At 31.4% G+C, this 13452-nt stretch overlaps 1 protein-coding gene across 1 annotated transcript; it reads right to left on the bottom strand.

Moving 5' to 3' along the window:
• Positions 1–3233: 3233 nt before the first annotated feature.
• Positions 3234–13347, bottom strand: LOC149901806 (glycerol kinase 5). Its single transcript, XM_090110562.1, has 11 exons — positions 13025–13347; positions 12662–12755; positions 11938–12107; positions 11508–11597; positions 10846–10960; positions 9675–9877; positions 8379–8610; positions 8009–8103; positions 5207–5370; positions 4217–4350; positions 3234–3679 (listed from the first exon to the last, which is right to left on the bottom strand). The coding sequence occupies exons 1-11, from the start codon at positions 13124–13126 to the stop codon at positions 3426–3428; spliced, it is 1653 nt and encodes a 550-aa protein (XP_089966688.1). The 5' UTR covers positions 13127–13347; the 3' UTR covers positions 3234–3425.
• Positions 13348–13452: the final 105 nt, after the last annotated feature.

Below are 13452 nucleotides of genomic sequence, written 5' to 3'. Positions count from 1 at the left end.
CCAAGGGCGGAAAGCTAGTACGGAATAAAAAAACATGGTTTCGACTGATATATATTTATATTTTTTCGGCTGCAATATTCATTTCATATAACAATTAATTTATACAATCGGAACTGTTCTACAACTGCATTATTTCACAAATTAATAGTCTCTGTCAGAAAATCTATGAACATAATATAGTATATAGTTACTATAAAACACATATATCCTTCATTATAGTAAAGATATTTTTTTATAAAAGATCAATCATGTGATAAATAACATTAAAGGCGATCAACAATTTAAGAAAATAAAAAAATGATAATCATGTTCATAATATTTACAATAAATATTCATAATTTGGCGGTAAAAAGTTATGACGTACCTACTTATTTTTTACACATTTAAAACAAAGTTATTTACATATTAATATCAATTTGTCATAGGTATCTAAAAACGAATTTATAATTACGTCGCGTTCCATTAACAATTAAAATTTAAATAAACAACCATCAATTACAATACACTAGACTAAATATATTATTTTCGAAATTTTACAAATATTTACGACATTTTCGAAATTCTAATAGGTTTTTCAGCCATACAACACTATTCAACTAATTAACCTTATTATAAAATAGGCACATTCTTATTTTAATTTATAAATATGTACATAATATATCAATATACGTACACACATTAAATAAATGATAATTTTGTAGATTCTAGTACCTACTTATTATTTTTAAAAGTATGTATTCAAAATCACAATATTTAAACATTTTAAATTTTAGTAGCCATACGAATTAAAAAGTACTACAAAGAAAGGATAAAATTGTTTACAACACTTGATCAAAATATTCAATGATTTATAGGTATATATACTTAATATGTTTTATTCATACTATTTAAATATCAACGTCCTATTGGTGAATTTTAATGTTTTCGTATATTACAATAATAGTACCTACTTATATACACTTTCAAACTTATAAATTAAAAATAGTTACGTCCATGGTCAATAATATTCCTTAAAACCCAACAAATTACAATAATATACACAGATAATCTTTAAAATACAACAATTTGATCCCTTGAATAAAGATTCATTTTATAAGCTTTAGCTTTACCTATATACATATAACTGCAAGTTTGACGAGTAAACAATATCTTTGTAGTCTTACTTGCGCAAGCGGCTTGAGCAGAAATAACTTCATATAGGTTCATACAGACCGACTCGGAGAGAACAGAAGTTTCTTATCGCGTAGAAAACAGAGATTTTAGTGTTTATAGGTAAGGCATCTTCATTGCTTTTCATAAGATTGTTTGAACGCGATTGGTGTGAAAAGAAAAATGCGCGCCGATGCTCTCCGATCTATGTGAACGGACTTCAAGGCCCGGCGCAGATATGCCGAAGCGCAGCGCATTTTTCACTGTCAAACTATTTTCGACATTGTTTTCATTAACATAAAATTCAATATTAAATAACAACAATTTATTTCGGGGAGCATCGAAGCGTCACACGCGAAAGGTAGCGCGCTGCGCTCTTTTGAACGTTATTTAAACTAGGACAATGTCGATAATTAGTTTGACAATGAAAAGTGCAATGCGCAGCGCTTCGTCATATCGGCGCCGGACCTAACGCTTGAGCATAATGATTATTATTTACAAAGTTCGTCAAGCCAATTATGCGTGTGGGCGTAACACGTGCGATGCTAAGTGAATTACGAGCTTCTAAATACTATTACTTTTGTTCACTAAAAACAACACCGTAGATATTTAAAGACGTAGGAACGCTATGTCAATGTTATCTCATCTATCAAAATTTTTAACGCCTTATAAAATAATAATAAGTACAATTTTTTTATTATATTATAGCATAGATCCATATATTTCTAAGCTGAATATGTCACTTACGGTTTAAGGAAGAAGACAACATCTAAATATACTTTCTACCAATTACTCGATTTATATCACAACATGTCATTTCTGATTTATTGCAGTCTTTAAAAATAGTCACACGTCAATGCTTTCTTACTTGCATGAAAAAACAAAAAAGGACTCTAATACGGACAGTTTTCGCCCTAAGAAAACTTTGTTTTAAAACCGTCCAATTATAACATCTACCTTTTTTATTACTAATATACAGTTGTCTATTAGAACATTTATAATTTTAACTGATATTAAAAAACTTAATTCATACTTAGACAATAATTAAAGTAAAATATTGCTTATTTCACATTGAAGTCAACTTTAAAAATAACTTTTCCTAGTTTTAGCAAAGGACCGAGAGCAAGTTCACGCTTTCGCAAAAAATACTGATTAGCAGAAGGAGAATAAAATTTTAAAATAGTCTCTTGTTCGCTATTTCCTATTATGATTAATTTTATTTATTTATTTATTTATTTATTAATGTTAATAGCGACATAAGAACTGTTATAATTATTCTGTTAAAGAAAGTTGCCATAACATAAAATATCTAACACCCAAAACTAAATTCCAACTGCTCATAGGTAGCGGAACTTACAACAAGCAGATAAAGGTGAGATGAACTAAATGTAAATATTTAATATGTTTTTCATGGGATAATATTGTAAGACTTTTCAAGCAGTAGTCGATTAGAAAAGAGCACTTTACGTATTAGCATATAATATCATACTTAGAACAAATAATCATCTCAGATATGATAAAGCTTGATTTTAAATAGCATTTATCGTAAAGCTAATGAATGTGGCACATTTTACAAGTTAGTAAATAAAGAACAATTGAACACAAAAATGCTTTTGGCAAGAAAACATCAAAAATTACCTATTCATAGCTAACACACAAATCTATATGTCACAACGCAATTCCTATAAAAAAATACACTTCAATATGAGATTACAAACATATCAATAAAACCGATCTCGATTATAACTCCTTTACCTTAATCTAAGGGTGCCTTTCCACCAATAATATACGAGGATGTGTAGCGAGGAATGTGTTTGTAAATCTATATAATATATAAAACTCAAAGGTGACTGATATAGTGATCTATCAACGCACAGCCCAAACCACTGGACGTATCGGGCTGAAATTTGGCATGCAGGTAGATGTCCATCCGCTAAGAAAGGATTTCCCGAAATTCTTGCGGGAACGGGGAAAAACGGGGATACACGTACAAAGTCTTGGGTGGAAGCTAGTAACCAATAAAATCGCTTCAAACGCGAAACACTTCAAACTAAATGAAGCCATATGATTGGTTAATTACAAACACCTCGCTACACATCCTCGTACATTATTAGTGGAAAAACACCCTAATTCTTAAACTATACAATATAAAATCCACAGTTCACCAACAGTTTAAAACTTACACTATAACGCATCTTACACCTACAGGGCGGGGCCTTATATCATCTAAATATGGGAACGCACGCAATACAAAGCGGCAAAAGTAAAAACCACCGCTATTTAGACTTCCCATTTTTCTTTGGAGACACCTTGAAACTATTTTGAGGGGTAATAGAGTTACTACTTGAATCTGATACACTATTTTGTGACATAGATGATTTATTATCAACATACCACCCGCACATTCGTTTGACGGCGTCCTCCCAACGTGATATTATGTTCTCATAGGACTTCTTAACTTGCGCTCTTGGTACGAACACGTTGCCTATTTTGCGGAGGGATATTAGCTCTTTTTTTGACTTGAATATACCTGAAATAATATAAACTGTTGTCGTAAAAGTAGACCTTTCTTATAGTTATATCCAGAGTGCTATAGAAAATCTGTGTGAATAATTATTTTATGTTAAGGTGCAAGTCAGACCAAAAAGACGGTCTCTGGTTGAAAGAAGCAGACGAAAAAAAAGAAGAAGAAAAGATTGCGTTTACGAAGGCTTCATTGCACTTTTCAAAAGTTTTCTTCATTCGTTACATTGGAATTTATTAGTATCTGAATTTATTTCTCTAAGGGCCGATTTTTCAATGCTTGGATAAAACTTATCCGTCCAATATAGTATTACACGATGATATTAAAATGTCACGTAAACTGTCAAATACGGGCAATTAGAATACGTTTTTAAAATGGTAGTTTTATACATTATTCGACGAATAAGTTTTATCCAAGCATTGAAAAATCGGCCCTTAACGAAGTACACTATTAACTATATCATGCTTAACTTAACGTCGTCGTTAACTTATTTTGAAACAAATTTAACACTAGTTTAATAATTAAAATGAAGTTATCACATACCTAATTGCAATCCCACTATATGCGCACAACCAAGGGAAGACATTTCGACCTGCACCGGTCTCTCTACTCGAAGTCCTGTTAGATCTGCCACTAATTGTACTACGAAATCATTGTTCGATACACCTCCATCCAACCTACAAATAAAAATGTAACAATTTTAGCGTATGTGCCTAGGACACGTGTCAGAACTCAGAAGTGAAACTTCTTTTGCAAGATTCATACGATACCAAAATCGTCGCCTTACTGCATGACGAATAGAAACGATATTGCCTTGACGAAACCTTGAAATATTACTCTTATCGCGCCTAAAGAAGTTTCACTTCGAACAAAAAAATTCTTGATTTAAAAAGATTTACTTGACTAATAATATCTTTAGAGGCAATATAAAAAGTAAAATAAATTGATAGTTTTTTATCTTTAAAATCGAATGACAATGTATTACATAATTTTTCACTACATCTTATATATAAAATTCTCGTGTCACAATGTTAGTCTGCATACTCCTTCGAAACGGGTGGACCGATTCTCATGAAATTTTCTGTGCATATCGGGTAAGTCTGAGAATCGGCCAACATCTATTTTTCATATGTACCACGGGCGAAGCCGGGGCGGACCGCTAGTCTTATATATAAAATTCTCGTGTCACAATGTTAGTCTGCATACTCCTCCGAAACGGGTGGACCGATTCTCATGAAATTTTCTGTGCATATCGGGTAAGTCTGAGAATCGGCCAACATCTATTTTTCATATGTACCACGGGCGAAGCCGGGGCGGACCGCTAGTAATATTATAAAACAGTCTTCCGCAGCATTTATCTATATGTATATGTATATTAGCGATAAAATAAAAAAACTACTACACCAATAAAATTTTCTCGTTTTCGTTTTCACCAATGAATAATGTGGTTCTCGAGGAAGTATTTAGTGTATAATTTGTAGGACATAAAGCGTCTCTAATGAATAATTATTACGATTAAAATTGTTCACTTACCGTATAGTAGTGAAAGTATAATTAGTCTCCTTTTTCACACAATCATATAATTGTGCGGTACGAAACGCGATAGCTTCGAGCACGGCTCTAACTAAGTGCGCTTTAGAAGTTGTCGGCTTCATACCTACGAAGCCTGAAGCAGCTGTGCAATCGTTGTATGGGGGCTGGAAATTGAAGAATTTATTGAAAATAGTAATAAACTTGTAAAAATGTCAATTTTTTTTATATTTAAGAACAAAGCAAAACTTGGACAATACGAAAGTAATAATATAGACATTTAGTAAAGATTTGATAGTTTGTAAGCTTTTTGATTAAATACCTAAAAGACAAACTCAAACGCTATTAAACTGATATTGAAAATTATTTCACAAAGCTATTACTATTCTTGAATCCTGAGTTACAAAGTTATATTGAAATTACTTTTCAACGTCGACCTTTTGCTTGAGTAGAAGCTAACAACTAAATGCAAATTGTATATTTATATAAAGTATTCACGAATTACAGGTATATTAAGAAGAGCTGGAACGTCAACACATTTACACATTGCACATGTTAGGCCGGGAGATACTGACACAAAATTTCGTGTCATTTGTAACAGGATGGCGGTCTAGAGGGGTCTTAGTAAGCAATGACAAAAAGAAAAATGATGGTTAGAACGCTGGTACCGGTGGACTAGTCGCGTGGGCGTTAGTCACACTCGTCGGATAAATAGCGATAGTCCAACGATTTGTAACACAAAAATTTTAGAATTTACCGATAGCCCTTAAAAAAGATGTAGGCGGTAGTGTCATGCCATACAGTTACGATGTGACTTACAGTCCGCCATACCGACGTGAATGCGTTGATTTAAAAAAAAACAATTCAACCATTTGTACCGGGCTCACTTTTGCACAGGTAACCATCGTCGTGCAGCCATTTACTAAAATCGCCATGCCATACTTTTCGGACGATTCCAAATGGTCGCCATACCGCGGAAAAAGACCTCTGTAGAACCGCCATTCTGTTACAAATGACCCGAAATTTTGTGTCAGTATCTCCCGGCCTATGTATGTGTCATATTTTGCAATTGTTTATAAATACAGGGTGATGTAATTGGTGTAGTACGAATATCTAAAAATCTATGAAGAATTTTGTGATACAGTAAATGGAAGAATTATAGACTATTTTACAGTATTTAATAAAATCATTTAATTTTTTGTTCATTTTCATTAGAAATGTCAATTTTTCTCACCAAGGTGGAAATTTGGATGATAAGGATCTTGTTAGAAAAATATAAATTTTGACTAAAATCGGCATTTTTTTTTTCAAAAATGAAATTACTAATTAATAATCAGAGTTATCACATTATTAAAAAAAAAAATAAGCCAAACTATACACAATTTTTGATGACTTGATGCAATCCTCAAAGATCATGGACATAGTGTATTGCGCCTTCCACCATACCATCCAGAACTCAACCCAATAGAGTTACTATGGGGCATAATTAAAGGGAAAGTAGCATCACAAAATGTGAACTTTAACTTGAAAACTGTGGAAGAATTATTTAGAAAGGAAGCAAATGCTATTAGTCTGGATATGTTTAGTGACGTTTGGAGAAAGACGCGAGAACATGAGGAAAAATATATTCAATTAGAACCAAAAGTAGATAATTACACTGACTCATTTATAATAACATTAAGAAATTCCGACAACGAAACATCGAGTTCTTCGAGCGATGAAAGATACAGTGAAGTAGAAGATTACGATTATGATTAAATAGATTCTTCTTCTTCTCTATAGATACTGCTTTCTGAATTGGTGGTAAATGTTAAAACTGTTAAACTGTTATGACGATTTAAAAGTGCTTCTAGAAGAAGTCTAATTGTATAAATGTTTGAGTTTGAGTTTAAAACCAATAGTGTGAAAATTATACAATAAACATGTAACACATATTTGTTAGCGCGTATTGGTAGGTATTACGTACTTACTACAAATATAATATTTCTTAGATATCTTTACTCGACCAAAGTCAGGAATTTAATTATCTATTATTTGATAATTGAATGATTATTAATACTTTTATCCAATTGATTATTATTATTAGAATAAATAATTAACTTCATCAATTGATTTAAGTACTTTTAAATTATAATTTTACAGGTAAATTATGAGAGCTTTCATAAGTAATTATATTTGCATATATATATCTACAACGCACCATTTTACAATTCAAGTCTAAAATGAAACTAGAGTCGCATTTATTGCACGCCTCATAAGCGAAGCGTTGAGGTGGGTACTACTGTCACTTCGCGCAAAACATCTGATTTTTCAAACTTAAAATGTCTTTATGTATCATACATTGCACTTGTAAGATAATACATACACACACATATTATTAAGAAAAAACACTATTTTTAACGTTCATGATATTTTTGATGTCATTTTTGTTATTTAAACTAGTTAAAAAACAGTTTAAAAAAGTTCTGTCTTGGACGTCCGTGTGTCTGTATGTGCGGATCCTTTTTCTTGTTAACACGATAGCGACCGAAATACTTTACTAATCGAGTCTTTTTTTTCTCTTACGCTTGAGTATGCTCAGGAATAGAACCCTTTCATTTTTCAGGGTCTGATTCGATGTGGTTTAATTGTTATTAAATAAACAAAAATAATAATTAATAAATATTTATTAAAAAAAAATTATGAGGCGTGCACTTTTGGATTTTCCAAATTATTTTTGAACATACTGTAAGTGAAATTGCATAAGTGTGAGTACTGTGAACATGCCAGCTTTCCCTAATTGACCGATAATTAAAATAAACTTACACCAAGCCCACTGAAAGCGGGTATAAAGAAAACTCCATCAGAATCAGGAACAGACAACGCTATTTCTGACGTATCTTCCGGCTTGTCAAAAAGACCTGAAACATCGAACTGTTTATAGATTTAAATAAAAATTTATCAAGGGTTTTAACCAATTTATTTTGATAAAAAAACTACATAAGAAACATTATGTAATACGCAATAATGCTTTTCATAAATATGCAAAAGAAATATTTTAAATCAGAAAAGAATACTTACTTGAAAGCTAACATAAATTAAAGGTTTAAATGAAAGAAGGAAGAATGTAAGCAAGTGCGGAAGTAATTAAACAAATCTGCTATTAGTAACTAAACCAAAATAAAATATATCTCACCTAAATTCTGCGCCCACTTAATAATACTAGCCGTATCATTATTAGCACCTTCCGCAGAGAACACTAGTTCAGAGCCAAGTCTCCAACCCACCACTGGGTATAACCCCGAGACGCTCGCGTGGGGGGAATCCCCGGTATTTATATTGAAAAACGTCCCAGTTCCCATGGTTAATTTCACATCACCTACGTCGAAACAGCAAGAACCCCACATGGAGGCCGTTTGATCAGCTATCTGGAAGAAACTAGTTGAGATATAGATAACATATAATTATTTTTAAGAAAAATGTAAGACGCCTTCAAATTGTGAGAAATAAACAAATTTTCATTGGGACCACATAGGAGCCACCGGGTTACAAACAAAAAAAAAGTTCCAAATCAGTTCACCCAGTCAAACATATAATCGAACTAAAGAATTTGGTATACTTGTCAACCTCCTTACTTTTTAAAGTCGGTTGACAAGTATACCGAATTCTTTAGTTATAGCTATTGATATTTATATTGTACCTAAATTGGAAGAATTAACGAACTTTGTCCGAGCGATAAACTCAATATCAAACATAATATTGCACCACCATAATCTTATACTGAAATATAACAATAACGTGTTTAAAATTTATCGTAAATATTTCATCACATACAAAAACTTTAAAATATTACACATTTTCTTAAGGCAACTCACATGTTTTCTAAATCTATTGTTAAAGTTCTAAACGGATGTAAATACATGTTTTGACTATGAATAAATATTAGTTTTGTCATATTATGTACATAGAAAAGATCTGTGAACACCAAAAAACAAAGAGAACTAAAATATTCCATTTCCTTTGTTTCGAAGATATTACGACACCCAAAATCCCGCTCTTCCTTGATAGTAATTTTACACTGTCAAGGGTGAGCAGGGTTCTGGGTATACGCAAAAATAACACCTTACATCTTCAACATTTTCTAGGATCCATCTAAAATCTTCAACATTTACTTGTATCTTCTTGATAGACTACCACTAAAATTAAGTACAAAGGACATATGGAAGAAAATTCATGTCTTTCTGTTGTCCGAGCTCATTTCTGGAATGGTTCAATCGATACGACCGTGGTTTAAGCATCAAGATTTACGCAGGTTTTTCATCTACATTTTCAAGTTCCACTCGAAGAAAATTGCATGCTCAATGCGATTAATACCAAAGTACATAATACTTAATTATAATTTGCAAATGTCATTTTCATTATCATTATTTGTTATAATGTAAATGAAACAGAAATAAACATGCAACAGATTTTCGAAACTAAATCTACTTACACAACACCTTATAGGTATAGGGTGTCCCCAAATCTCTTTGGCAGTGCTGGTAAAATGTTCCCCCGCTGTATCGACCACACTTGGCAACATGGCCATTCGTATACCAAATATGGACATGGCCCAGCCCGCCCATTGCATTGTGAACGGATCGAAGAAACCAGTGGCGGACGCTGATGATACATCGCTCATGTGCAACTTTCTATCTGAAAGATATTTGATCGTCATATCGAGATTTTTTAAGTTTTTCATAGCTAGGAGTGAATTTCATTTCATTATATTAATTACTAGCTGCGCTCCGCGGTTTCTCCAGCGTGTTTCCGCTCCTGTTGGTCTTAGCGTGGTGATATATAGCCTATAGCCATCCTCGATGAATGGGCTATCTAACACCGAAAGAATTTTTGAAATCGGACCAGTAGTTCCTGAGATTAGCGCGTTCAAACAAACAAACAAACTCTTCAGCTTAATAATATTATTAGTATTAGTATAGATTAGCTATGAGGTTGAAATAAAATGTTTTTTGTAAGAGATTGTTTTTACTTTTTATTTAAATAGTACAAAGGCCAAAACAACATTTTTGCTTATTAGCCTGTTTATATGTATTTTCATTCGATTATTATCTTTAAAACGGCTAAATCTATTATATTTGGATTTTGAGTGATCAAAAAAGTGCGCGCTACGTTCCAAATCTTGTCCTATTCATTTAAATTTGTGTTGGTATATATTGATACCAAGTGATAAGGCCAACCAAGGACGTCTTTTACAAAGGTACCTCTCATCATTAGTCATTCATAAGCTCATGGCCGTTATAATATTTATACAAATCTCAACTCATAAAATCCGCATACATTCAAAATGCGGAAGTATAGGTAGCCGTGATATACCTACCTATTATATTTTAAGGTGAAAAATTTACAAAGCAATTAAATGTATCAAGACCCTTGTAACTTTAAAGACACAGTTTAAACACAATTCCATTTTAATTCTTAATTTAAATTTAACTGTATTAACATACAGCATTGTTATTTTTTCATTCAACGCGCGTTCGCAAAATAAAAACATTTTACGACGCAAATGATATTTTTCCCTCAACATACCTCACCTCACAAAGCAGGAAATAAAAATAATATTAATAGCAGAACAGGTCTTGAGCAATTATTTTTTTCTTAATTACCTGTCATTTTGTACAATAGCCATGTGTCTAAAGTCCCAAACATAGCATCATTTTTCTCCACTGCAGTTTTAAGTTCGAGTATGTTATGTAATGCCCAATAGAGCCTTAATGTCGTCTACAATTAATAAAAAAACAATATTCATATTATGTTTTATGCAGATTACCAATTACCATCCTTTCTCACACTAATTAAAATATATTATTTTGGTCTAATTTTCCAACAGTTGTTATGCTATCAATTTTTTATAATTTAAGTTACTAAGTACAAAGTAAAAAATATTTTTAAAGAAAATATATAATTAGTTAGAACAAATGAATAGGTACAAATAGCAATATTTGAAACAAGCAATATTAGAAACTCCAAGGCTACAAAGTTCACATATTATGTAAATTAGGATGTTAAATATTTACGTACATTATTTTTAAGCAAGTTTCCGAGGCAAAGAATCACGACAAATCTTTATATGTAAATAATAAATATATTGAAGTCAATAATATTATATAAATATAATAATATACAATATATTTAAGTAATTTAAATAAATAAATAATACTTTATAATGCTTAATTATTGCTCTTACAGTATTGGAAATTGGTACTGTTGGAAAAGGTTAACTATTCTCAAAATTATTTTGTATGCATAACTGTATAATATTACTTACCTGATTATTAGAAAACTTAAAAACACTTCCAGCTTTAAATCTTTTACTTCTCGACACGATAAAAAGCATGTATGCCCCAAACTTTATAAACTGTAATAAAAAATAAATTTTATAAGCCCTGACATTTTCAAAAAATAATCAAATGTAAACAATTATTTTTTTTATATTTATGGAAATTTTCAATATTGTAAAAAAATTGTAAAAGTAAGTACAGTGCAGATTATGCATTATTCTAGTACATATGTTGTCACTGCAAAGTATCATCAAGATCAGTTCATTGGTTTCGCATGAACAACTATAGATATGTACTTACAAGTTATCAAGTTTATAATATTATTGGGACAATCAGTAATGAGTACATCTTTATCATCAAAACTGATGAAACTACAACAATTTCCTGAAAAAATATTTTCTAAGTGCAGTAAAATACCTTCCAAATATAAGAATCATTCCACTGTTTGACCAATTTGTCAGCTCTCAAATCCTTCCATGTCACAAATCTTTGAAAAGGTTTACCAGTTTCTTTTGACCATGTGATAAATGTACTGCGCTGGGTTGAAATGCCCATAGCAGTTATTTGTCCCGCACTTAGACTTGCACCTGTTCAATAAACAATATAATACATACTTTGATTAAAGTAACATAATTATATTTTCTTTCATGATAAGTATGATAAGAACAATGTGCTTTTGCTTTGTTTTTGCTTTGATATTGATATATTTGTTAAGTTTAACTGTGATATTCTAAGCATTATTTTGTTCTTCCATTCCACTCTCTATGATATCAAAATTATTGGATACATAAGATATTTTGAGAATAATATGTTAACAGGAAGGAAGCTACCCAGAATCCACCACAGAATAACATACCACACCAGTTAAAACAAAAAAACACACTAATAAAACTTAAAGCTTTGGTGTTACCTTCATCGTAAACAATATAGTTATATATCACTTGACAATTCGATTTTTTCATTTAATTTTACATTACAAATACAAAAAAAAATATGCTTTCTTTTAAAATGTTAAAAGAAAGCATATTTTTTTTTTGTATTTATGTTAACCAATGGGTTAATAAAGCCAAGCTGTACTGTTGGGCTATTTGCTCCTAAAATACTTAATTGAACTTTTAGAATATTCTGAAAAATAACATACTACTCATTGCTTTCTTTACAACATCCACAACAGAGCTCCACAATTCATCTGGATCTATTTCCACATAGCCAGGGTGTGGATAATGTAGTATTACCTGAAATTAAAATTGCATGATCATACAATGTTTGGAGTTTCTTTGCTATTTTCTAAATCAGCTGTTCCCTCATAACTGCTTATGGATTGATTTGAATATGGAATGAAATGAAAAATCAGCTCAGCTTACTATTTACAACCAGATGCAGTTATATAAACATGTACACGTTTGGCTTCTAAATCTAATCTGTAATTCAATTATTGAAATTGAAAGTGATGACCTGCATACACCTAAATACAAAGTTGATTAGATATTTTTAAGATACTTACATTGTCTACAGCCTTGGCTACTGTCTCAGTACGAGTATTATAAATAACAGCACGTATTGTTGTAGTCCCTATGTCTAATGACAAAATATATTTTTCTTCCATTTTAACAATGTAAGTAAAGCTGGTTTATATTTAGTTTTCTTCGTTTTAATTCTATGTTTATTATATAATTAATTAATGTTAACACTTATTTAGGGCACACTTAACAATTTTATTCATTTTAACAATAATAGCTTCGTTGTAACTAGAAAATTGAAACACGAGATTCTTATTTCCAAATTTCACTTTTCAACGATTCTAACTTCGAACGTTTTCCGAACCATTTCTCATTTCTCAATCATTTATCATCTGCCAAGTGCCAAGTGCCAAATGTCAGCAGTCAGATCCATTGACATTTGACACTAACACGCTGACTGATATTGTCAAAA

This window comes from Colias eurytheme, chromosome 16, assembly GCF_061535395.1.
Source record: "Colias eurytheme isolate Ceu_HAF_F1 chromosome 16, ilColEury1 Martin Lab GWU primary, whole genome shotgun sequence".
In the NCBI taxonomy this organism is placed as follows: Eukaryota; Metazoa; Arthropoda; class Insecta; order Lepidoptera; family Pieridae; genus Colias; species Colias eurytheme.
Note: the sequence above shows the minus strand (reverse complement) of the source record. Positions and strands in the feature narration are given on the sequence as shown.

Excerpts from the sequence above, each read along its gene's own strand:
- LOC149901806 (XM_090110562.1), bottom strand. The coding sequence starts at position 13,126 with ATGGAAGAAAAATATATTTTGTCATTAGACATAGGGACTACAACAATA. Across the intron at positions 11,598-11,937 it reads ATGATTCTTATATTTGGAAG|TTTATAAAGTTTGGGGCATA; the intron begins GTATTTTACTGC and ends TTTTTATTACAG. Across the intron at positions 3,680-4,216 it reads TATAGTGGGATTGCAATTAG|GTATATTCAAGTCAAAAAAA; the intron begins GTATGTGATAAC and ends ATATTATTTCAG.